The following is a 27,210-nucleotide window of genomic DNA, read 5'->3' on the forward strand; positions in this document are numbered from 1 at the left end:
GTTACTGGCAGGCTGTTCTGGTTTTATGCTGTTTTCACATAGCCATTTTCACCTAGCTTCTAAGTGGTAAAGGGTTAAGGAATATGTGTCACCTAGCTTCTAAGTGGTAAAGGGTTGAGGAATGTCACCTAGCTTTTTAGTGGTAAAGGGTTGAGGAATGTGTGTCACCTAGCTTCTAAGTGGTAAAGGGTTGATGAATGTGTGTCACCTAGCTTCTAAGTGGTAAAGGGTTAAGGAATGAGTGTCACCTAGCTTCTAAGTGGTAAAGGGTTAAGGAATGTGTGGCTTCTAAGTGGTAAAGGGTTGAGGAATGTGTGTGTCACACTTCTAAGTGGTAAAGGGTTGAGGCATGTGTGTGTCACACTTCTAAGTGGTAAAGGTTTGAGGAATGTGTGTGTCACACTTCTAAGTGGTAAAGTGTTAAGGAATGTGTTCTAAGTGGTAAAGGGTTGAGGAATGTGTGTGTCACCAAGCTTCTAAGTGGTAAAGGGTAGGAATGTGTGTCACATTTTTATAGTGGTACAAAATTATATCAAAACAAAATCTTACCTTTTCAGCCAAAGCTTGGGAAATTCAAAATGTTATCCATCATGTTACAATAATGAAGTGTTAGAAAGCACATGTAGAGGAATGATGGGTAGTAGAAAATGCATTGATCAGAAGAACTTCCTTTGAATTATTCTCTAAAGGATATTCAAAACATTCTGTGATCAATATCTGAAATTTTTATTCTAACGTCTTCATATTTCTTATTGCTTTTCTTAACAAAAAACTTTTAGTTGTCATTATCTTTTTCTATTGCACTTTTTAGCTCACCTGAGCACAATGTGCTCATGGGTTGTGCTCATGGAGAGCTTTTGTGATCGCTTTTTGTCCGTCGTCCGTCGTGCGTCATCTGTCGTGCGTCATCCGTCATGCGTCATTCGTCGTCAACATTTTGCCTTGTGAACATCTAGAGGCCACATTTATTGTCTGATCTTCATGAAATTTGGTCAGAACATTTGTCCCATTGATGCTTCAACTGAGTTCGAAACTAGGTCATGCTGGGTCAAAAACTAGGTCACTAGGTAAAAAAAAGAAAAACCTTGTGAACACTGTAGAAGTCACATTTGATGCCCAATCTTCCTGTTACTTTGTCAAAATGTTTTTCTAAATGATATGTTGGTTGAGTTCAAAAATGGTTCCGGTCCGTTATAAAACATGGCCGCCAGGGGGCGGGGCAGTATTCCTTAAATGGCTATAGAGAAACCTTGTGAACACTCTAGAAGTAACAATTTTTGCCCAATCATCATGAAACTTGGTCAAAACATTGGTTTCATTGATTTCTCGGACGAGTTTGAAAATGGTCCAGATTGGTGAAAAAACATGGCCGCCAGGGGGCGGGGAAGTTTTTCTTATATGGCTATAGAAAACCTTGTTAACACTCTAGAGGCCACATTTATTGTCTAATCTTCATGAAATTTGGTCCGAAGATAGGTCTCAATTATATATTGGATGAGTTCGAAAATGGTTACGTTTGCTTGAAAAACATGGCTGCCAAGGGGCGGGGCATTTTTCCTTATATGGCTATAGTAAAACCTTGTGAACACTTTAGAGGGCACATTTATTGTCCAATCTTCATGAAATTTGGTCAGAAGATTGGTCTCAATGATATCTTGAATGAGTTCGAAAATGGTTACGTTTGCTTGAAAAACATGGCTGCCAAGGGGCGGGGCATTTTTCCTTATATGGCTATAGTAAAATCTTGTTAACACTCTAGAGGCCACATTCATTGTCCGATCTTCATGAAACTTGGTCAGAAGATTTGTCCTAATGATATCTTGGATGAGTTCGAAAATGGTTTAGGTTGCTTAAAAAACATAGCCACTAGGGGGCGGGGCATTTTTCCTAATATGGCTATATATCATGCTTTAGTAAAACCTTGTTAACACTCTAGAGGCCACATTTATTGTCCGATCTTCATGAAACTTGGTAAAAAGATTCACCTCAATGATATCTTGGACGAGTTCAAAAATGATGCTGGTTGGTTGAAAAACATGGCGTCCAGGGGGCAGGGCATTTTTCCTAATATGGCTATAGTAAAACCTTGTTAACACTCTTGAGGCCACATTTATTTTCCGATCATCATGAAACTTGGTCAGAAGATTTGTCCTAATGATATCTTGGATGAGTTCAAAAATGGTTAAGGTTGCTTAAAAAACATGGCCACTATGGGGCGGGGCATTTTTCGTAATATGGCTATATATCATGCTTTAGTAAAACCTTATTAACACTTTAGAGGCCACATTTATTGTCCGATCATCATGAAACTTGGTCAGATGATTTGTCCCAATGATATCTTGGATGAGTTCGAAAATGGTTCCGGTTGGTGGAAAAACATGGCTGCCAAGGGGGCGTGGCATTTTTCCATATATAGCTATAGTTAAACCTTGTTAACACTCTGGAAGCCATATTTATTGTACGATCATCATGAAACTTTGTCAGAAGATTTGTCCCAATGATTTTTTGGACAAGTTCGAAAGTGGTTCCATTTGCTTGAAAAACATGGCCACCAGTGAGCGGGGCATTTTTCTTTATATGGACTTATGAATCTTCATGAAACTTTGTCAGTATATTTGTTTAAATGATATCTTGGATGTGTATGAAAATGGTTCTGGTCTGTTGAAAAATGTGGCTGCCAGGGTGTTCATTAGTCATGAAAGTTGGTAAGAACATATTGTTCTAATGACATCTTGGGCTGCACAGAACAGGTCAGTTCCTTTGAATCTCAGGTGAGCGACTTAGGGCCTTTCAGGCGCTTTTGTTTCATAATTTCTTGACATTGATGTTTCTTTTAAACATTGATCAAATTTATAATCATATTTTTATAACCTGCAAAGTTTTCTGCCTGAGAAGTCCAGCCAAAAATTATGGAATGTGATTAATAAAGTTCATGCTCTTTAGATTATTATGCAAATATTAAAACCAACATTGACAACTTTTAATCTTTTTCCCATTTTTTCGTAACAATCTTATTAAAAATATGTCTTTTATGATCATAAATAATCAAGACTTTTGTGTTTGATAGTAATAAAAAGGGCATCAGTTTTGCATTTAATATAGTAAATGAGGTGCAACAAGTGAAATATTAAAAACAGCATTTAAGATTCTAATGTCAGGTCTTGCAATTACCAATAAGACGTGTTTTGGACAAAACAGGCTTAATGAATGTGTGTAATGTTGGTTATTATTAATAATATAGATATTGACAGCAAATGTTGGTTATTATTAATAATAAAGTTATTAACAGCCATTATTTGTCATGTTAAAATCATTTTAAAAATATAATTTGATATGTTGAGGATTTAAAAAGACTATTTCACAGATTGGAAAAAAATACAATTTTCGATTCCAAAACTAATGTATTTATGAGCATATTATAACATATATTGGTTTGTTAATTTTTTTTTAATGTAATCAGTTAAATATACCGTTAAAAACAATATTCTTTGACAGTTTCAAAAATATATGTATAACTAACACGCTGTTAGTATATAAGTTGTAAAGTGTTAAATACGTATTTAAGTGGTAAAGGGTAAAATATGTATCTATGTGGTAAAGAGTTAAATACCTATCTGAGTGGTAAAGGGATAAATACGTCTCAAAGTGGTAAAGGTTAAGCAATAATATGTGTATAACTAACACGCTGTGGTAAAGTGTTAAATATGTATCAAAGTGGTTAAGGGTTAAATACCTATACAAGTGGTAAAGGGTTAAAAACGTATCTAAGTGGTAAAGGGTTAAGCAGACTGGAGCATGTTAGATTTGCTGCTTAACGTTCTGGGCTTGAAACCCAGCATGTATAATGTTTGTTTTATAAAAAAAATCTCAGTTAATAAATACATTTAATGCTTATTTTCAAAAACACAAAATTCTGTGAATAATTGCTTTGCAATTATTAAAAATAATGCAAGTCCTCAAGTTAAAATTTGCTGATGTCTATTTATTTCTCTGAAATACACATATTCTTCTTCTTTATATAGAAGGAATGTGTATCTGTTACAAGACCAAACTTGTATATTGGTGTTGGTTTAATTATCTATGAATGTTATACATGTATATTGTTGCTTATCAATATGAACAAGTAACATTTTAAATCATTTTTGCCTAATAATGCAACTTTAAAAAAAAAATATGTTACACATGCATTTTGTTATCAATTCTAATAACGATAAAAAACAGTATTTGTCGTTAAAACATCATAACGATATTTTGTTTTATAGAAAAAGTTGAGTGCAAGTGCCTGTTGATAACTGCTGTTTAATACTTGTTCATAACTATTTAGGGGTCAGCAAGAATTTACATTTAAACCTTCTTGTGTGTTTCAAAAACAAAATGATTGATATAATTAATAATTTCTCCATGTCTCATTTAAATTATTCACATAAATTGCAAATCAACCAATTCAAGTGTTAACAAAATAGTCTTATTTTAAGCCACAAATTTCATGCAGACAAATAATATTGGTTCTTAAGAAAAAACTGGTTATTAGATTGGCGAATGTCGGCAGGCTGGCGGGCAGGCGGAACAAGCTTGTCTGGGCCATAACTTTGTCGTTCATTGTGAGATTTTAAAATCATTTGGCACATTTGTACACCATCATTAGATGGTGTGTCACACACAAGAATTAGGTCAATATCTCCAAGGACAAGGTCGCCACAACTAAAAATATATTTATTTTGAAAGAAGGGGGGTAACTATGAACAATCAGTTCAGTTTGAGTTGTCTCCCTTTATCATACTTTTTTTCAAACTGAAAAACTGGTTTTGTGACAATTTTGTCCCTTGTGTATTATTTTTACCACTTAGGTTACACTTGCCTACCACTGTTCAAACCTTATGTTTCCAAGGTTACACTTGTTAAATAGTGTTGCAACCCAAATGTTTTCATGGTTACACTTACCAACTATTATTTCAACCCATTTGTTTCCATGGTTACACTCATCAACTAGTATTTTAACCCATTTGTTTCCATGGTTGCACATATCAACTTTTATTTAAACCCATTTGTTCCCAGGGTTACACTCATTACCTAGTGTCTCAACCCAATTGCTTTCATCTAATAGTTCAACACAATTGTTTCCCGTGGTTTTACTTGTCTACTAGTATTCAATCCCAATTATTTACATGGTTACACTTTTCTTCTAGTATTTCAACTCGATTGTTTCCCATGGTTTTACTTGTCTACCAGTATTCAATCCCAATTAATTTCCATGGTTGCACTTGTCTACTAGTATTTTATTGTATTGTTTATATTTCCATGGTTATGCAGGGCAAGGGCAGCCACAAGAAGGGTCGCTCATCCAGCGTGTACAGCAACAAGAGCAGCCTCAGCACAGGCTCAAGGTATCGGGACGGGCAGATGATCTCTACCTCTCCCATACCTGGCAGCCCAGACACCTGCAAGACTTACCTGTTTGAGGGGCTTATAGGTGAGTCGGGCATATATTTTGTTTTATTAGTTGTAAGCAAGGATAATATAGTATGTTCAGATCCTGATTACTGTTTTACTGGCGAGAATGTTAGATGGATAAGCAACATTTTTCAGAGATCACGCATTTAATGACCTTAAAAAAATAAACTTTTGAAACTAATTTTCTATAGATTTGATTTAATTATCCGAATTATGTGTGTTTTTAAAAGGGTCATTATTAGGAATGTAAGCAAAATCTTTAGTTGATGGGTGTTTTCAATTGTGAGGGAATGACACTTTCCCCCTTAACTGAATTTTCACTAAGAAGAGATTTGCTTTAAACAATAAATATCATTCAAGCAAAAAGTGTCCTTCTTGATTATCCTAGGCAAACTGCAGAGGTTCATCAAGGATGACTATACTTATATTCATTAATCCCAGTTCTCCGAGAGCAGGGCTCATTATTATCGTTTGTGAAGAATCATGTGCCCCACCTTTAATTACTCATGTAAGCCGAGTTTTCCTATATTGCAGCACATAATGTGGTGTTTGTTTACTGCAGGCAAGGAGAGGAGTCGCCTCTGGGACCAGATGCAGTTCTGGGAAGATGTCTATCTGGACGCAGTGGCTCAGGAACGGGACATCATAGGCATGGACCAGGGGCCTGCAGAGATGATGGACAGGTACCCTGACTTTTGCTATTGCAGTGCGCACAGGCTAACCTGAGACCACACTTTCTGATTACACTGGATTTGTGTTAACAAGAGACTTCTTTAAACGAACATTTCCATAAAAGTGTAAAGTGTTTTCCCTGATAAGCTTGTGCAGACTGCAACGGCAAATCTGGGACAGCACTTTACACACATGCATTAAGCTCAGTTTTCTCAGAATTTACAGAATTTTAAACTTGTAAAAGCACATCCAATTTGTATAACTGTACAAGTCACAGGGCCTAGACGACCTGTTTAGGTACAATTCATATCACCATCTAATTGTCAGGTACAACAGGAACACATATTAACCCTTTCCCACTGAGAAGCAAAGTGAAAATGGCTATGTGCAAACAGCATAAAACCAGAGCAGCCTGCAAGTAACTCAAGTAACTGCAAGTAACTCACAGTCTGTTCAGGTTTTATGCTGTTTGCTGCACATCAGTATCTAAGTGTTGGTTATGAAGCCTTTAAGTTGTTACGTGACAATATTAAGGGCATTATTCAATTAATATAATATTAATATAATCAAAATTTGTATCAACGCAATATACCAAATTTCATAAAAAGGCAGTCAGGCCTAGATCAACATTTCATTGCATTGCGTATAAAACGTCAATAAGTACGGAACACTAGTCTTTGTATTGTCAATTCCGTATGTATTTGTAATGTGTCCGTTGCTTATGTCATATTTACATTGTACATGACTTTGCACACGGCCCCTCAGAATTTGCATGCTTTACAATCGACTGTTTCGTTGTTTATATCTGTATTTTGACCTTAGTAAAGATGGAGTCTCACAAACTCTAATGGGCATAGCGGAAACACAACTTTTGTGTTGCGAGCCTGGAAGGGCTTGCTTTTATCTTGTATTTCACAAACATCTGAAAACATTGTGTTGAAACTAAATAAGCAAAAACAAAACGCAAAGAAATATGAAATGTAGGTTTATATTATTGTGTTCTCCATGAAGTATGTGACAAAGTAACAAAGGTCTTTAATTAAATGTAACTTTTTAAGGGACTACAAATGCATAAAAATACTTATCAAAGTGGTAAAGGGTTGAATATGGAAGGTGGTACAATTCCTATCCCCGTCTGTTTTGCAGGTACAACTCTCTGGGCCCGGGGGACCGCAAGCGCCTGGAGCACGACGAGGACCGGCTGCTCTCCGTTCTGCTCTATAACCTTGTCAGCTTCATGGTCATGGTGCGGGTCCACAAGACCGAGGTGAAGAAGAAGATACGCAGGCTAGTCGGCAAGTCCCACATCGGGCTCGCACACAGCCAGGAGATCAACAATCTGCTGGATAAGATTGAGACTCTCGTAGGTGTTAGTTTTAAAGCATTTATTTATTCTTTATGTATTTATTTAGGTATGGGGCTGGTTAAAACATATTAAGTTAGTTTTAAAGCATTTATTTATTCTTTATGTATTAATTTAGGTATGGGGCTGGTTAAAAAATATTAGCTTTGATCTGGGAAAACGGTTTAATGCATGTGCGTAAAGGGTGGTCCCGTATTGTCCTGTGCAGTCCACCAATTACAATACATTACACAACATATAGCATAAAAAATAAATAAGCTTGTATGTCTGACAGATTTACCAAGAGTCAAACCTTGACTACAGGTTGTAAGCGTATCTTGACTTCACAGATACTTCAGAAATGAATGAAATGAGAAACTTAATTTTTTTGTTTAAGGATGATAACCTTGATTCACTGTTTTTGCAAAAATGTCTAAAACATCCTGCAAGAAGTACAGTCTACTCTCATTAGCTTGAAGTCGGCGGGAACAAGAAAAAATATTGAGATACAAGAGTTCGAGTTATCCGAATAGGCGTTTTCAAAATTTACCTTGTTTTTAACCTCCAAATACTAGTACCTGCTAAGTGGTCTAACTAAAGCCGTCACCGTGTGGCATAATACCCTCTACCCTATCTTTATCCTGATAGATCTTTATACACGTTTTTACGAGGCACAATTAAATTTGCTATTTAAATGTTTAAAATGACGTTTAAAGTGTTATAGAATTGCATGAACACATGCGATTATTATTTTTCTAAACTTCCTAGTAAACATCCGGTAATGTTGCTATTTAAAGTTATGATGCAATTGACGTCCAATCACGATGCAGGTTTTCCATCTGAGCATGCATAAATCACGTTCCTGTCAGATTTATAGTTTTGCGAAAACATAACAAAAATCGAGATATACAATATTTATTAATATAGATAAAGAAGGAAAAAAGTTGGGACATTGAGCTTACCTGGAATACTAAACTGTACATGTACATTTTGTTGTTTGAAATGCAAAGTTCAATTGATAAGATTTTCAAGTTAGCCATGATAATGAAGGATAGAACAACATTGTTCAAAATTGCCCCTGTTTATATACGCAAAAATAAAACTCAATGCATTTTGGAATGTTTGTAAACACAATTAGTCATTCGGCCTTTCGGCTGGCTGTGTATTAATTGCAGTTAATTGCAGTTAAAGTGACAGGCCTTACTAACAACATTACACACATGTGGTCACTGATGCAATTAACGGATCAATTATCTACCGCACAGTGTCCGGAGCAGCCGGGCGAAGCGGGATGGTGAAGTATCAAAGAAACAATTTCTCACCTTTGCCGACACTGGGACAGTTATTAGCACTTCGAGATAAACCACAGTAAATACATGTAAAATCGGGACTCGGGACAAATTATTATATCGAGATATCAAATTATTCTACATAATGAAAATTGAGATATACAATATATATTAATATAGATAAAGAAGGAAAAAAGTTGAGACACTGAGCTTACCTTGACATTTCGAGAAAATCGAGATATCCGATGTCGAGATAACAAGAGTAGACTGTATTTGAATTTCCCTTTCCCATTCACAAAACTATATGTTTTACCGCTCAAAGGTAAAACCGGTACTGAAAACTCAGGAAGGCTGATTAAAGTAGTTTACAAATAAATTAATGTTATTTGTATAATAAAACAAACATTTACTTCTTTGAGGTTGACTTTTGTTCTGTCAACCCTTAACAAACACTGTCCACTTTGGCTAAATCCTCAGTCGACAGGGTTGTCACAGATTGACTAAATGCACTATCACCCTCAAAGAAGTTCTATTTGTATTTATAATGCCTTGTTCATTACTGATTGAAACTAAAACAGTGTAGGAACTTTCCATCAAAGCACATCTTTTAAACATGACACATCTATACAGCTGTAAGGGCTCAATTGAAAATTACAAAAAGCTGATTCTGCCCTTTTACATCGAGATTAAAAATTGGTGAATTATGAAGGCCCAACATGATAAAAATAATATGTCAAAGCTGCTGATGACAATAGGACAACACTTGTTATTTAAAAGCTTTAACACATGAGTAGTTATTTGGTTGATAAAGTTATCCTGTACTTGTTTGGTATTTAAAATATATACACATGAGATATTTGGTTGATAAAGTTATCTTGTACTTGTTTGGTATGTAAAATATATACACATGAGTTATTTGGTTGATAAAGTTATCCTGTACTTGTTTGGTATGTAAAATATATACACATGAGTTATTTGGTTGATAAAGTTATCCTGTACTTGTTTGGTATGTAAAATATATATCACATCCGTTAAAGTGTGATACATAGTAAATTTAACCATTGAAACGGTTGTCAATCTTTGCTTACACATTTGTTGAAATTACCATTCTGGGGTTGACAACATTATTTATCACCCTCCGTGGATGTGATATTTATGATATAACAACTCAATTTCAATTCCTGTTATTATTTGGCCCACAAGTCTATTTACTCAATGTTAGTAACATTTTTTTATACATTTTTAGTTTTATTGCAATTATATGAAATTGGTGATTTTAACAGACTTATGAATTCTTGAGAAATAGGAGCCCCATTGAAAAATAGGAGCCCACTTCCTTGCAAAATATTAACCTCCTTTTGTGTATGTCCCATCAGCACGGCAACGACATTGACCTTCGCCCAATGGGAAGTCGGTTCATGCAGAAGCAGTCCTTTACAGTACACTGGGGCAGCGATAACAAGGGAGATATGTTGTTCATGGAGGTACGATGGAGCGGCATTCTGGGAAAACTGGGCTTAATGCATGTGCATAAAGTGTTTCCCCACATTGGCCTGTGCGGACTGCGCGGTCTCATCTGGAGCATCACTGTACGCACTTGCATAATGCCTTGTTTTCCAGCATGAGACTCACATCTCTTTATAATAAGCATTACAAACATAATGGACTTTCATCTCCAGAAAGTGTTTAAATGACTGCATAGTTATTATATTATTGTATAATTTATTGGGTGGATGTTCAAAATTTGAAATCGTATAATTTATTTTAAAAAAGCTGTTTCATAGTTGAAAACGAGATCTGAAGTTGCTTGTTGTTTTTGTTTGTTTTTAGATCTGCAGATGATTGCAGTGTTTAAACAACAAAAAATCTTGTATTATAATGTAGTAACATGTTTAAAAGAAGGAAGTTTTAAGGGAATATTTGTATAGCTCCTTAAACAAAAGTTTCAGAGGCGCATATTTAGAGGAGTCACTCTGTAAGTCAGTTTGTAAGTCAATCTGCATAAAATAATAAAGTTTGTGACTTCATTTTTTCAACTGATTAAATAGAAACATGAAATAAGTCATCACCATAAAATGTACATGTGACAAGGACTTTTTTCCTGCCCAGTAATCCTCACATTCCTGAGGTATGTGCCCTTGAACTATATGCCTGGTACAATCAATGTTCAACGTTTGTAAAGGAAAATACTTTTCTTTTGGTCCATTGATTTTTGACAAAGTTATAGGCCTTTGAAATTTTCTCGAAAAGAACTGCTGTGCTGCTTCAAAGTTCATTAGGGTGTTTTTTACAAACACAGTTCTTGTTTGGATATTTTCCATACACCACATACTTTGTAGTATACTTAAGATTACCAAATATGCTTTAAAGTAGTACCCGAGCCGACAATGAATAATGGATCTATAATTGCATTGTTGATGCACATTATGCCGTAGGTCTGCGATGACTGCATCATCCTGCGCAGTGTGACAGGCGCCATCTGTGATCGATGGTGGTACGAGAAGCTGGTTAACATGACATACTGTCCAAAGACCAAGGTTCTGTGTCTCTGGAGGAAGATGGGGGACAAGGTGCAACTCAATCAGTTCTACACCAAGAAGGTAAAGCAGTCATCAGCCTCATCCACCCCCCTCCCCCAATTTTTTATTTTTTTTAAATTTAATAATTATAATAATAATAAAAATTGTTGTTTTCTCTTAGCATTCAAAAAACAATAATTTATGAAGGTGCAGCTTAACCAGTCCTACACCAAGAGGGTAGAGCATTCATGATTAATGCTATAAAAAGTGGACAGTGTTGTCCCTGATAAGCTTGTGCAGACTGCACAGGCTAATCAGGGACGACTCGTTCTGCCTTTATTATAGAACCATCCCAACAAAAATTAGACATGCTCTGGGAAAAGAGGTCTAAATGCATGTTCATGTCTGCACAGCTTAAGAGATGACACTTTCTGCCTAAACTTGATTTTTATGCCCCCTTTCGAAGTAAAGGGGGTATATAGTTTTCGCACTGTCCGTCAGTCTGTCTGTCACACTTTTCGTGTCCGCTCTCTAATTCAAATAGTTTTCATCCGATCTTTACCAAACTTGGTCAGAAGTTGAATCTAGACAATATCTAGGTCAAGTTCGAATATGGGTCATGCCGGGTCAAAAACTAGGTAACGGGGTCACTTAGTGCTTTTCAAGGATTTAGTATTTAGGTTTCAAAAAATGCTCATAACTTCTATCAAAGCGTTTATAGGGGGCACATGTCATCCTATGGTGACAGCTCTTGTTGCTAAGACGAGACTTTCTTTAAAAGAAAAATACCATATATGCTGAAAAGTGTTTTCCCTGCAGGTCGTTAGCCAGGGTTTTGAAAAGGGGGTGCGAAATTTCCCATCAACGATTGTTATTGAGCAACGAAGTGGCGAAGGGGGTAGGTGCGGGAAGGGGTGTCCCCCTCCTGCAATCGGGAGGTCCGCCCCTTAGAAAATTTTAAAAATGAATTTTTAAATCCTTGGTGACTTTTTATCTGTATTTTGACACTGAAGTTATAGAGCATTTTTATATGAAATTTTACTTTCATTGACCATACTCAGTGACTGATCGACATGAATATCATATAACATACATGTAGTCCCGACTTCTATTTTTCAAAAACCACCTTTTTCGATCAGTCACAGTAATACATTATTTTATACAGTGTTAACTAGACACTAGTTTGCGCACACACACTTTGTTTACATATGCAACAACAAATTTATAGAATGTAAAATCAACAATAAGAACGGTATAAAATATCATTGTCAGGGATCATATTTTCCAGCAACATCAATCGGTCCTGATTTAAATGGGGAAAAGTGTCCGAAATTTTTTATCCGAAATTATGACAAATTACATTAAAATATATACCATTGATTTTGCCATTCATGAAGAGGGTATAATAATGTACAAGTTAAATTGCCTTAAGCATTTTTTAAATGGAACATACGAGTTTTCTCAATTGGTTTTATCATTAGCTTTTTAACCAGGTTTTTTAACCAGGTTTTCCGAAGGAAAAAACTGGTTATTAGATTGGCGAATGCGGGCGGGCTGGCTGGCTGGCGGGCTGGCTGGTGGGCTGGCGGGCGGGCGGAACAAGCTTGTCCGGGCCATAACTATGTCGTTCATTGTCAGATTTTAAAATCATTTGGCACATTTGTTCACCATCATTGGACGGTGTGTCGCGCGAAATAATTACGTCGATATCTCCAAGGTCAAGGTCACACTTTGAGTTCAAAGGTCAAAAAAGGCCATAAATGAGCTTGTCCTGGCCATAACTATGTCATTCATTGTGAGATTTTAAAATCATTTGGCACATTTGTTCACCATCATGGTACGGTGTGTCGCACGAAAGAATCACGTCAATATCTCCAATGTCAAGGTCGCCACGACTAAAAATAGATTTTTTTTTAAAAACAAACTTACAAAGGGGGTTAATTTTGTTTGTTCATTTCAAAAGTTCAGTTTGAGTTTTCTCCCTTTATCAGATTTTTTTTCACAATGAAAACCTGGTTTTGTGACAATTTTGTCCCTTGTTCATTGTTGTTTCGGTAATTGTTTTATCTGACTTTTCATCGTTGTCAATATTATTAATCTGTGTAAGTCTATACCGATGTTTTAAATCGTTGTCGACTCGATACTAGCTTACAAACATGCACTGAACCAAACAAATGTCTGTGCGAAGGTTGGCTACTGGCAATAATAAAACCAAATAGTTGAAAAACGAATCGTGTACGTTATAGTTTGTTGTCGAATAAACCACGGCCGATAGTTAAGATGCGTAGCACGAGTGATTAGAAACCACGCATCTTAACTTCCGGTCTTGGGTTATTCAACAACAAACAATAAAGTATACGAATTATTCCGATTCTAACACGATTTTTACTAAAGATTTATGCAATCTATATTATTTTTCTTGTGTACTATTTTATGTGAAGTTCCGCCCATAAAAATAACTTTCGGCTGTTCTGTCAATCAAAACCGCAACTTTCATTCATTGTTTGCCCAAAGACCTATAGATAATCTATTGGTCTTTGGTTTGCCGGATTATTACGCTGGTGGAAAATGTATCGGCATGTTTTGTTTAGTTACAGGGCGTTATTTCAGTGTATAAGGTCCGCCCACAATTATTGCAGAATATCCAATTTTCTTCTTTGTTTATATGAAAGTTTACTGACTGTATCATGCATGAAATGCACAATTTCCACGAGGATAACATCGCGGTTTTAATCTCCGAAGTAACTGTCAACGATTTTATCGTGGACGAGCACACATTACGGACCGATTAATGTGCTAGGTATAAGCCAGTGAAATTATTGATTGATATTCACACTGGGTTATTCACGCTTGACTAATACACAACCGCGTTCGTTGTTTGGGGTCATACGCTGATACTAGTCGGCTGACGAGCAATATACTGGTCCTGACCGGTTTAGAGACTGCAGTGAATGGTTTATCACACCTTCGAGATAAGAATGTAATTAGGGTATGCTAGCATGTGCACTGCGTAATCGATTTCATGACATGGGAATTTTAGCAAACAGAATCGGACCGACTCTTTGGGATTTTCAATCGGTCTTTCATGACCCCAATCGGTCTAGGACCGACAAAACCGAAAAAAATATGATCCCTGATCATTGTATATTGGAATCTAGATAAAATTGGTGCATTTTACCATTCCAAAATTCTACCATTCATAAATCAAGCAAATAAAAAGGAAATATGTGACTTTTTTTCAAAACAATTGCTTGTATGCTACTATGGATAGTACCAGAGGCCTAGCATTGCTCTAAACATGCTTATAGTGTATTGTACAACAAACACTGATTAACAAAACTAGGTCTTCTCTAATCTGCATCAATACCACAGAAATCAAAATGGTATAATGGTTTTTTTAACAGATAAGTTATCTTTTTCTAAACGAATTCTTATTAAAAGCCTTATAAGCACAAACTACTGGCCCTATGGTCTCAAGGTCCTTAACAATGTATACTAGGACGTTGAAGAAAAAAGATGGACTTATTTGCCCATTATGCTCAAGAATCGTCACAGTTAATGAACATTAAACGTTAACTTCCACCTGATCATATGTTTTAATGTTTAAAATTCATTATAACAACTGTTTAAGAGTAGGACATATTTCCTAGTGTCAAGTTCGACATAATTAAAACATTGTGGAAAATTCTTTATGTGGAGCAGAACAGATGCAATTAAAGGGGCCTTTTCACAGATTTTGGCATGTTTTGAAGTTTGTCAATAAATGCTTTATATTGATAAATGTAAACATTAGATCTAAAAAGCTCCAGAAAAAAATCAAAAATAAAATTTAAAAAAAGGAAAAAAAAGTAGACCGCATCAGGGCTTGAACTAGTGATCCCCGGAGTCCTGGAGTAAAAACCAATTAGACCGCTCTGCTATCCTGCCAAGTATGTACGAACGGCGTATTTTATACTCTATATAAGCAATCTTCGTAGTTTCACAAAATTAAACGACAGCAAAAGAACTCACCAAATTATTCAATAGTTTCGCGTTGCAACGCTTTATCATCTTCAGGTTTTTAAATCATCAAAAGATGCATATAATGGCTATATTAGACCAAGGTAAATGTTCAGTATAACTGTTTCCTCACAAATATCATAACTAAAACGAAAATTTGCGAATCTGAAACAATTTTTTTAAATTTTGTCAATTTACCAAAACGTGAAAAGATCCCTTTAAGTGTTGGTAAACTACAAAAAAAGCTATATTGCTTTGTAGAAATGATTTTTTTTTGCCATACAACAAACAAATTATCCTGTCTTGAGCATAGGTGATTTTTTCAGCTGGAAAACCCTTTAGGTGATCCTAAAAGGGATATTACAAAAAGACACTCAGTCTGTCGAAAATGCTGTGCACTATGTGTAATTGTTATAAATCGTGGTATAATGCAAATTTATTAACCAGTGACTCATTAGTCTTGGGCAATAGTCAACAGGTTGTCCTTTGATATCAGTCATTTTTGGAAGCTGGCATAACATTCTGTTAATAATCTATTATCATTTTAAACGCACTTATTTTTTTATAACATTATTTATTCAAGTTAATTTAATTGTTTTTCCAGCCATTTAGATGATTGTCGAAAAACATTATTGTACTGCGATTTTAACCCACATTCAGAAGGCGTTATCATTACGTTATAATATCAATAAAAGTTACAGCTTTAACAGACTCGTCAAAAAATGTTGAGTACAAACGCACCCAACGCATTTCCCCTGGCTACAGGTATGCCCTGGTTAGCCTGTGCGGGAAAACACTTTACGCACTTGCATAGAGCATCAAGAGAGAGGTTCAGTTTCATTTGTGCTGTGCTCTAGGAAAATAAGGATTAGTGCATAGGCGTCAAGTGTTGTCCCAGACAAGATTGTGCAGTCAGTTCAATAAGAGACGATACTTTCCACCTTGCCTTGATTTTTGCTAAGAAGAGACTTTCTTTAAAAGAAAAATACCATAAAAGTAACAAAGTCTCCCTGATAAGCCTGTGCAAGACAACACTTAACCCACTTGCATTAAGCTCCATTTTCTCAGACAGAGATTCAGTCTCTTTATTTTTCACTGCTCAGTGTCGAGAGCTGTACTACTGCGTGAAAGAGGCCATGGAGAAGGCAGCGGCACGCAACAACAGCAAGATACCAGGTACTTGCTTTTGTATAGCTTTGGCTTGGTGTTATACTGCCCTAACTTCTAATAGTTGATAGATATATTCTGACATTTTTCACAGAGCGGTTTGGAGATTTTTATTTTTTATTATAGGCATTTTAGTTTTTGAAACCTCAAATTCAACAATATATTAGCAATTTGAATTTTTATGTCCCCCACTATAGTAGTGGGGGACATATTGTTTTTGCCCTGTCTGTTGGTTGGTTGGTCTGTCTGTCTGTCTGTCTGTCTGTCTGTTTGCGCCAACTTTAACATTTGCAATAACTTTTGCAATATTGAAGATAGCAACTTGATATTTGGCATGCATATGTATCTCACGGAGCTGCACATTTTGAGTGGTGAAAGCTCAAGGTCAAGGTCATCCTTCAAGGTCAAAGGTCAAATATATGGGTCAAAATCGCTAATTTAATGTACACTTTTGCAGTATTTCAATATTCAAGATAGCAACTTGATATTTGGCATGCATGTGTATCTCATGGAGCTGCACATTTTGAGTGGTGAAAGGTCAAGGTCATTCTTCAAGGTCAGAGGTCAAATATATGTGGCCCAAATCGCTTATTTTATGAGTATGTTTGCAATATTGAAGATAGCAACTTGATATTTGGCATGCATGTGTATCTCATGGAGTTGCACATTTTGAGTGGTGAAAGGTCAAGGTCAAGGTAATTCTTCAAGGTCAGAGGTCAACTATATGTGGCCAAATCGCTTATTTTATGAATACTTTTGCAATATTGAAGATAGCAACTTGATATTTGGCATGAATGTGTATCTCATGGAGCTGCACATATTGAGTGGTGAAAGGTCAAGGTCATCCTTCAAGGTCAAATATATGGGTCAAAATTGCTCATGTAATGTCACTTCTGCAATATTGAAGCTAGCAATTTTATATTTGAAATGCATGTGTATCTCATGGAGCTTCACATTTTGAGTGGTGAAGGGTCAAGGTCAAGGTCATCCTACAAGGTCAAACGTCATATAGGGGGACATTGTGTTTCACAAACGCATCTTGTTTATTGTTGGCAAAGTATACAGAATCTGACTTTCTATATTGATTCCAAAATTTGTAGAACGTCCAAAGAATAGCTCATGACTTGTATAGCTCATTTTAGGACATGAATGATCTGCAAGTATGTTTAGTTTCTAAGAAATTCCATTAATCGCATAGATATTATGCAGACCTTTGGCACTCATAATTTTTCTAGCAAATGACCTTTAAAGACTGGAGCATTCTCTCTATTTTTTATACTTAGGTTTGTGCTTAAAGCTATCATGATTTGCTGCTTTATTAATTGCCCCATATATAATAAACTTTTCATGATCAGCTGTTTACTGACTGATATTTCTCTTAACTTCAAACTTTACAAACCTTATTTAACTTTCCGCTAAGTTTGCAGCCATTATTGTTTCTCTTTTTATCTAAAGTAATTCACAGCTGCTCAATTTATTTTCTTCAACACTATTTAATATTCAGAAGTATGATCTGCAACTAAAATTGTCAATCATAACACTCCAAAAAGCTTTTTAGTATAAATAATGTATAAGTATCTTCAAGTACTGATTCACTTTCATGATTCCTTTTATATTGTTTTTGTTTTTCCACTGTATAACATTGTTCTGGTTCTTCTCATGTTGCGTCTGTATGTATCGTCTTGTGACACACTGCTTACGGCAGTTACCCCCTTTGTCACCCTCGCTCCATTGCCGAGGCTGATTGTTCTAGAGAGCTTCTGTTTCTCCTGTTATACTGTACACAGTTTTACAGTTATTCCTTATTTTACTATTTTAAGCTAGTGATAATATTTACTATTATAATAATTATTTGGTTAAATCTTCATTACCCCTTTGAAGAAGGCGGCATTTAGCAGTCACTGTGTCCTTCTGAATGAGTGTCTGGATGTCAGTCTTAATTAAATTGCCTGCCTCCTTTATCAGCCATTTTGACGGATTCTAACTTAACTTTGCAAAGATCTTAAACATAATGAAATGATGTGCCGCATTTAACACTACCTGAATGCTCAAGGTCACACTTTGAGGTCAAAAGTCCCAGCCTGCGCGCGCATTTCAATAAGCGAGTGGGTTGACAGCGATTTAATTATTGGTAATGACGCACTTTTGTTGCTTGAGAAAATGGCTAGAGATTTACCTTGTCAATATCTATATACACAGTGACATCTTTTTTTTTAAGAAGACGTTTTGTCTGAAGATTTTTATTGATTTAGTATATGTATGTATTACAATAAATAACGGGTCACTAAATTTGCGTCACAATGGATAGTCGATCATTGAGTCATTGCCATCAAGCGCTTGTGTTTCTGAACCTAAAATTTGTCATTTATTATGCAAGTTGAAAATACAAAACAACAACACACAAATCGCCATTAGTAGGTGACAGCATGTCACTTGTTTCACCTGTCACCCTGCATTAAAGTTTTAGGCACTCTCAGATTGTAAAAATCAAATCTGGCCAGAGGACCATTTGTTTCTATATAGATGGAGTTCTGAGACAAAAGTGGAATGTTAAAGCATCCTTACCCTATGGTCACACATAAGCTGGTCTCTGTGAAAAGGGGCTTAATACATGTGCGTAAAGTGTCGTCCCAGATTAGCCTGTTCAGTCCGCACTGGCTAATCAGGGATGACACTTTCCGCCCCAATTTTTTTTTTTTGCTAACAAGAGACTTTCTTGAAACGAAAAATATAATAGAAGCTAAGAGTGTTGTCCTTTATTAACTTGTACAGACTGCACAGGCTAATCTGAGACGACACTTTACGCACATGCAAAACCCTTTTTTTCGCAGAGCATGGCCCATGTGTTGTTAGATTTGAAAACAACAACTTTAAATGGTCTTAGAATTTTAATAAAACACTAACTTTGTAGTTATACTTAACAAAGGTAGTTAAAGAAGGGGTATATTGTTGTCACTCCATAGTTCAGTTTGTCCCCATAGAATATGATATGTTGGTGGATCCAACTTCTTTCACATTTCTATAGCAATATAAGTAGAACAAAAATTGATGTGCTTACCATTTAGAGTATATGTGAAGGACTCATTATTCCAATGAGTCGCATTCAGAGAAAACTGGGCATAATGCATGTGCGTAAAGTGTTGTCCCAGATTAGCCTTTGCAAACTTCACAGGCTAATCTGGGACGACGCTTTACACCCATGCATTATGCCCATTTTTCTCAGAACGCGACTCCAATGATCAACACATTCCTGAGTTATGTGTCCTTGAAAGCTGGCAATGCAACTGTTCAGGGGTATTGGTCTTGTGTGTGACACAACTCTACCTCATTACATAAAGTTATTAGGTTTTAGGGATTGTCATTATTATTTAGATTTTTTTAGTAAATCTTGAATATTAGTAAAGGTCTCTTACTTAAAGAATTAACATTTAAATATGTTTTTTATTTGTATGTTTATATTGCCTATAAGTCATGTACTTTCTTTTACATATAATGTATGTATATTTATATATTAAATCTCTGCTTAATATTTAGTTGTTAAGCTTTTGAGGTGTTTAGCATACTTGCATTAATATACTATTTCTTCAATAGACAACATAACTGTGTTTTAATTATTTGTCCAGATTGCACTTCATACAACTCACAGTTCAGATACATTGTATTGTAATCTGTTTAGCCTAATAAATATTTAAAGATTCATCCGAAATATAATGGAGTGTGTCAGTAATCATTCTGCAGAATAAAAAGCCTTCTTTCATCTGCAATTAATTAATATTAATTTAATTTTTAAATAACAAAAAATGAGCCGTCCTTTGGGAAAACTTGGTCTTAATGCAAGTGCTGTTTGCATAGGCAAATCAGGGACAACACTTTTGGCTTACACTGGATTTGCCCTAAAAGAGACTTCCTTTAAAACTAAAAATTCCATAAATATACATATCTTAATCCCAGTTTTACCAGAACCAGGCTCAGATGTACTTAAGATGATCTCTATTAACTCCATGCCTTCTAAAACAGATAAGAAATGTTAAAATTGTGACTTGTTGTATTAGCTGATTGGGGAAAACCCAAAAAAGGTAAGTCGTTTGTCGCGTCTTGTGATTTTTGGTCGTGTTTATAGACTCCTTGCTTATGAACATGCTGATTTTTGTCTTACCTTTATTCAAGGCTTAGAGCTTTGCTGTATTTAGTATTATTTGTGATTTGAAGTTCAAGGCTGGAGAAGAATAACAATACTCACATGTACCAATATCAACAAAATTGTTTGATTTTCCTAGGGCACTTTTTTGCTTGGCATTGTAAGACAAGCTAGTATGCCAAACACAGTTTGGAACTCATCACTTTCATTGGTATAAACAATATTTTATAGACATGACAATATTGACTAAAAATTGAAAGTTTGTTTTGTTTTTAGTTAGTGTTTTTGTGACTAACTATTTTAAGCTTTTTTTGTTATGTTTTTTTAAATAATTTGTGAGAACAGTGTTCAAGAAATTATATATTTTAAAAATTACAATTGTATTATTTGTTGAGTACAAAAACGTCCACATTACATTTTGTGGGTATTATTTTGATAAAATGAAAGTGAAAATAGCACTCAGCCATAAAAGAAACTTCCCATAACTGTATGCCAAATTGGCTCATGTAAATAAAGGTTATTGTAAAATATTTCTAATTTGCTTAATGCACAAGTAAATCCTAAATTCATGCATAAGATAAAACACTTCTAAGAAACAGATTTTTCAGTCAAATTGACTTTCAGTGTTCAACAATAATCTTCAATCAAACTGAAGGAACATTTCATTTTTGGTTAAGTATAGATCATAAAAAAAAAAAACACGCTTATTCTGTTACCAGCGCTCTTGTATTATGTTAAAAAATGTCCTGAAAAAGTGAAGGAACGTCAAAAATAATTTTTACATTTATAGTTAGTTAAATGATTGTTTTATTTTATTTTACTTTGTATGTGGTATTTCAATGAAATATGACAGTATTTTAACAAATTTTAAAGAACTATAGAGATTCTAGAACAAAACAAACAAACCTCACTCTTGGAAAATGTTGCTTTTTGTATTTTCATTAAGTGTCATCCCAGATTAGCCTACGCATTCTTCACAGGCTAATCTGGGACAACACTGGACGCACATGCATTATAAGCCTTTTTACAGACCCATGCTGAAATGCTCAGTGCAAATACAATGTAACAATGCTCCATCTCGTTTTGCCATTTTGTTCACTTATTTTACACCTATTATTTTAGTTCAGAGCTGTTTTATTGTCGGTTATTTCTTGTTTGATGTAAACATGCTTTGCACATTTGCTTCATTAGTAGGATCAAGTGAAAACATTTCTTATTACTTCGTGTTGTCATTCTCTCTGATGGATAACTGTCTATAGCATAGTAAGATCTGCAGTAATGTCTAGTAAAAGGCATTTAAATATGTTGAAGGTTCCAAATACTCCATTTTTTACTTACCAAGAATATTGCACTGTTGACATCATGTTTTTTTAGCTCACCTGATTGCTCAGGTGAGCTTTTGTGACCGGTCTTTGTCCGTCGTATGTCTGTCCGTCCGTCCGTTTACATTTGCTCGTAAACACTCTAGAGGCCACATTTCTTGTCCCATCTTCATGAAACTTGGTCAGAAGCTTTGTCCCAATGAAATCTCAGCTGAGTTCAAAACTGGGTTGTGCCGGGTCAAAAACTAGGTCACTAGGTCAAAAAAAAGAAAACCTTGTAAACACTGTAGAAGTCACATTTCATGTCCAATCTTCATGTAACTTTTTCAAAATGTTTGTCTTAATGATATCTTGGTTGACATCAAAAGTGGTTCCGATCCGTTGAAAAACATGGCCGCAAGTGCTAGGGGGAAGTTTTCCTTATTTGGCTATAGAGAAACCTTGTAAATACTCTAGAAGTCACAATTTTTTCTCAATCATCATGAAAGTTGGTCAAATTATTTGTTCAATTGATGTCTCGGACGAGTTCGAAAATGGTCGAGATCAGTGAAAAAACATGGCCGCCAGTGGGCGGGGCATTTTTCTCTATATGTATTTAGTGGCAGTTTTCCCTATTTGGCTAAAGAGAAACCTTGTAAACATTCAAGAAGACACAATTTTTGCCCAATCATCATGAAAGTTGGTCAAAACATTGGTTTTATTGATATCTCGGGAGAGTTTGAAAATGGTCTGGATCGGTGAAAAAACATGTCCGCCAGTGGGCGGGGCATTTTTTTCTATATGTATATAGTGAAAACATGTGAACACAGTAGAAGTCACATTTTTTGGCCCAATTTTCATGAAATTTGCTCAGAACATTTGTTTCCTTGATACGAGAGTTTGAGTTCAAAAATGGTTCCGGTCAGTTGAATAACATGGCTGCTGGGAGGGGGGCAGTTTTCTCTGCCCCCCTGTTCCTGTTTGGGAACACCTGTGGCAGGATGGGGTCGTCCAGGACATTGTTTACTCACTAACCTAGTGTGACTTATTATGCCCTCCTTCAAAGAAGAAGGGGTATATTGTTTTGCTCATGTCGGTCGGTCCGTCCGTCCGTCCACCAGATGGTTTTCGGATGATAACTCAAGAGCGCTTATGCCAAGAATCATGAAACTTCATAGGTACATTGATCATGACTCGCAGATGACCCCTATTGATTTTAGGTCCCTAGGTCAAAGGTCAAGGTCACGATGACCTGAAATAGTAAAATGGCTTCCGGATGATTTTCAGATCACTAGGTCAAAGGTCAAGGTCATGGTGACCCAAAGCAGTAAAATGGTTTTCTGATGATAACTCAAGAACGCTTAGGCCTATGATCATGAAACTTCATAGATACATTTATCATGACTCGCAGATAAGCTCTATTGATTTTCAGGTCACAGGTCAAGGTCACGATGACCCGAAATAGTAAAATGGTTACCGGATGATAACTCAAGAACACTTAGGCCTAGGATCATGAAACGTTATAGGTACATTGATCATGACTCAAAGATGACCCCTATTGATTTTCAGGTCAAAGGTCAAGGTCACGGTGACCCGAAATAGTAAAATGGTTTCAAGATGATAACTCAAGAACGCTTATGCCTAGGATTATGAGACTTCATAGGTACATTGATCATGACTCGAAGATGACCCCTATTGATTTTCAGGTCACTAGGTCAAAGGTCAAGGTCACGTTGACCTGAAATAGTAAAATGGTTTCTGGATGATAACTCAAGAACGCTTATGCCTAGGATCATGGAACTTCATAGGTACAATGATCATGACTCGCAGATGACCCCTATTGATTTTCAGGTCAATAGGTCAAAGGTCACGGTGACCTTAAATAGTAAAATGGTTTCTGGATGATAACTCAAGAATACTTATGCCTCGGTTCGTGAAACTTCATAGATATATTGATCATGACTCGCAGATGGCCCCTATTGATTATCAGGTCACTAGGTCAAAGGTCAAGGTCACAGTGCGAAAAAACGTATTCACACAATGGCTGTCAAGGTCATGGTGACTAAACTTAGAAAAATGGTTTCCGGATGATGACTCTAGAATGCTTACGCCTAGGATCATGAAACTTCATAGGTACATTGATCATGACTCGCAGATGAAATAATGATGAAACTTGACCAGGATGTATGTCTGGACAATATCTAGGTAAAGTTTGACATTTGGTAAAGATTGAATGAACTGACTCCTCTCAGGTGAGCGAACTAGGACATTCTTTGCCCTCTTGTTTATTTCATCGTGTAAATAATTAAAAACAAAACACACTCACCTAGTTATGGCCTTAAGTATACAATGTTTGCCTTCGACTTTTTCAAAACACAATATAACGACCAAATACTAGCAAGTCAAATATAGAAGGGAAACATTTCATTGGAACATATATGTATAGTTTTCAAATTAATATTTAAACATGTTTAAATAAACATACCAGACTTATTTCTTCACTAAAAGGAAAATATCTATCCATGTAAGATAAAAATGGTTCAAACAGTGTTATTATTAAAACCTTCTGCAGTCAATCTTGTACTAAGCAACCAAGCAACAGAGTAACCTAAAGTGGTCTCTTAATAACATGGTCATAAAAAAAGACCATTCTGGATAAAAAGTAAAATATTTGTCACTATCAAATTCGTCAATTTTTCTGTGACACAAGTATCATTAATCATTACCTTGCATTTTGATATTATAAACTAGTAATAATCCTACAAAATGCTGTTCCCATTATTCATGATAAATATGTTTAAGAATTGCATAAATGCATTCAAACATTTGCGTTTTTTTTTAATGTACAGGAAGTTGGTATATCGCAACTTCTCTGCCTTTTGCTGAAATGGTTTCCAAGCCTAGGCTGAGTAATTATGATTACAAATAGGGACTGAGCATGCATGAATCACGTGTTCAATATCAGAGCATCCAGTAGGGCACTTAACCAATTACTACACCTTCGTTCTCTGTAAAAGATTCGAGAGGCGGAGCTATGCACATGCTTTTCATGATTGGTTAAGCATGTTGATTGCTAGTCAAAGAAAGCCTTTTATCATTGAGAAAGTTATGTTTTATGGCCTCTTGAAAGGAAGCGGCTTTCTTTTGATGGCGTCAAACTGACAATAACAGATTTTCCGAATTTACCCGTAAGTATTTGCTAATCCAATATTTGGACATCAAATTACACAAAAAATCAGAGGTCTCTGGTCGCTTAAGACAAAAGTTGATTAATACAGAGTGAATCGCTCAGGGGGAATTCAAAGTGGTCGCATAAGACAATGCGCTTAATTCAAGTGGTAGCATCCACAAGATTGACTCTATATAATCAGGTAATTATATATTTAAGTCTCTTGCTTGGATAACCAGGCTTAATGCATGTGAGTTAAGTGTCGTCCCACACAAGTTTCAGCTTAAATGTTATTTTTTGTTTAATAGATGTCTTTTCTTAGCAATAAGCCAGTTGAGGCGGCAAGTGTCGTCCCTGATAAGCCGGTGCAATCTGCACTTTACGTACATGCATTAAGGCCCGTTTATCCAGAAGACTGCTCAAATTTACAGAGAAATAGCATCCAGTATCCAGTTCCCATAGCATATGCACCTGTTCCGGTGTTGTTCTTTCCACTTCCAATCCACAACATATAGTCTGATTATTAAAAAAGCCCAGATATAAAGCATGCCAAACCTTGCAATATTAAATGTCACTATTATTAAAAAACATTACAAAAAATGTTCATATAATATTTCATATGAAAATTACTCATACTGGTTTAATAGATACTCATTTTGCAATTGAAATTATTTGAAATAAGACATGTTTTCCTTGATATTTGATATCGCTGCATGCTTTCAGCTCTTTCTTATTTATGTGTTTAAAATGTTGACAAGGGACTGCAGGGATATGGAAATCCCCTGGAACCTTTCAGCAATCAAAATATAATGTGCTTTAAAACTGTCTGTTGACAACATACAAAAATAATATCAAAAGGTATTCACTTCTGTTCAACTTGATAAATGGAATAAATACATGTCAAATTTAATTTCATCCCATTGACTATTATTGTTTTGTTGTCACTAAAACTAAAGAACAAACAGGAAACAAACAAACAGACAGTAATGATGTTAAATGAAACAGTAAAAATGTAGAGTACATCTTGCTGAAAGGTTTAGCCCTTAAGAAATAAACAACACAAAACAACAGAAACCAGGACAGAAAAAGCAGAGAGAGGCATTGACGTACATGATGCGGTATTTTCAGGCCCGGAGCTTGGGGGCGAGTTTCCAGTGCACGATGTGAAGTCGGGTCAGGGGGGCCTGCTACAAGTGTGCATGGAGGGAATAGGTTTGCTTCTGGCAAACAGCAAGGTAGGCTCCTAACTCCTTCAGGGTGTCTGTGTATGAGTCTAAGTCTGGGAAAACTGGGCTTAATGTGTGTGCATAAAGTGCCGTCCCAGATTAGCCTGGTAATCAGGGACGAAAATTTCTGCTTTTATAGTATTTTTCGTTTAAAGGATTTTTCTCCTTAGCAATAATCAAGTTTTGCCGGAGAGTGTTGTTCCTGATGAGCCTGTGACGACCACACAGGCTAATCTGGAAGGACACTTTACGCACCTGCATGATGTCCATTTTTCCCAGGGCCTCACTATATTATCTGTCTGCATGGCTTCTGTGTTCCGCATATTGTCATTTCACACATGTGCCTCTCTGTGGGACAGCTGGGCTTGATGCATGTGTGTACAAGTGTCGTTCCAGCTTAGCCTGGGGAGTCCACACAGGCTTATTTTGGACCACACTTTGGCCCTTAAATGGATTTTTGCTAAGAAGAGACGTCCTTAAATTTTGTTGTAAATAGTCGAAAGTGTCATCCATTATTAGCCTGTGCAGATTGCACAGGCTTATCTGGGACAACGCTTTACACTCATGCATCAAGCCCAGTTTTCCCATAAAAAATTCATACGTAAGTACCCTGGCTTCTTTCTCACTACAGCATGTTGCCATCTGGACATGTGAAAAGTACACAACATAATGCCGAAATGGTAGTAGTCTAAGCTAAATTATAAAATTCAAACAAAAAACTCAATATTAGTAACAGTTTAAGTATATGTCAAGATTGGTATGCTCCTGGAAGACATTTTCTTTATACCATTATGTTTCTCTGACCACATTAATAGTAATAATACTATTTTAATAACTTATTCTGTTCAAATCATTAAGTAGTGAATTTCTTTTAATAACAAAGTCTCTCAAAACAAATTGGACCGTGCTCTATGAAAAAGGGGTTTAATATATGTGC

The 27,210-nt window shown here is 35.8% G+C and overlaps 1 protein-coding gene across 1 annotated transcript in view; it reads left to right on the forward strand.

Annotated features, from left to right (window-relative positions):
* The window catches only part of LOC127850870 (MAP kinase-activating death domain protein-like), a 137,422-nt gene that overhangs the window by 86,733 nt on the left and 23,479 nt on the right, over nt 1-27,210 (forward strand). Inside the window, exons 27-34 of the mRNA XM_052384223.1 lie at nt 5,311-5,470; nt 6,014-6,134; nt 7,270-7,486; nt 10,131-10,238; nt 11,190-11,354; nt 16,376-16,448; nt 20,492-20,515; nt 26,176-26,282. Of these exons, the coding sequence (XP_052240183.1) occupies nt 5,311-5,470; nt 6,014-6,134; nt 7,270-7,486; nt 10,131-10,238; nt 11,190-11,354; nt 16,376-16,448; nt 20,492-20,515; nt 26,176-26,282 (975 nt within the window). The remainder of the gene's footprint in view (nt 1-5,310; nt 5,471-6,013; nt 6,135-7,269; nt 7,487-10,130; nt 10,239-11,189; nt 11,355-16,375; nt 16,449-20,491; nt 20,516-26,175; nt 26,283-27,210) is intronic.

The sequence above is a fragment of the Dreissena polymorpha genome, chromosome 1 (assembly GCF_020536995.1).
Source record: "Dreissena polymorpha isolate Duluth1 chromosome 1, UMN_Dpol_1.0, whole genome shotgun sequence".
Lineage (NCBI taxonomy): Eukaryota > Metazoa > Mollusca > Bivalvia > Myida > Dreissenidae > Dreissena > Dreissena polymorpha.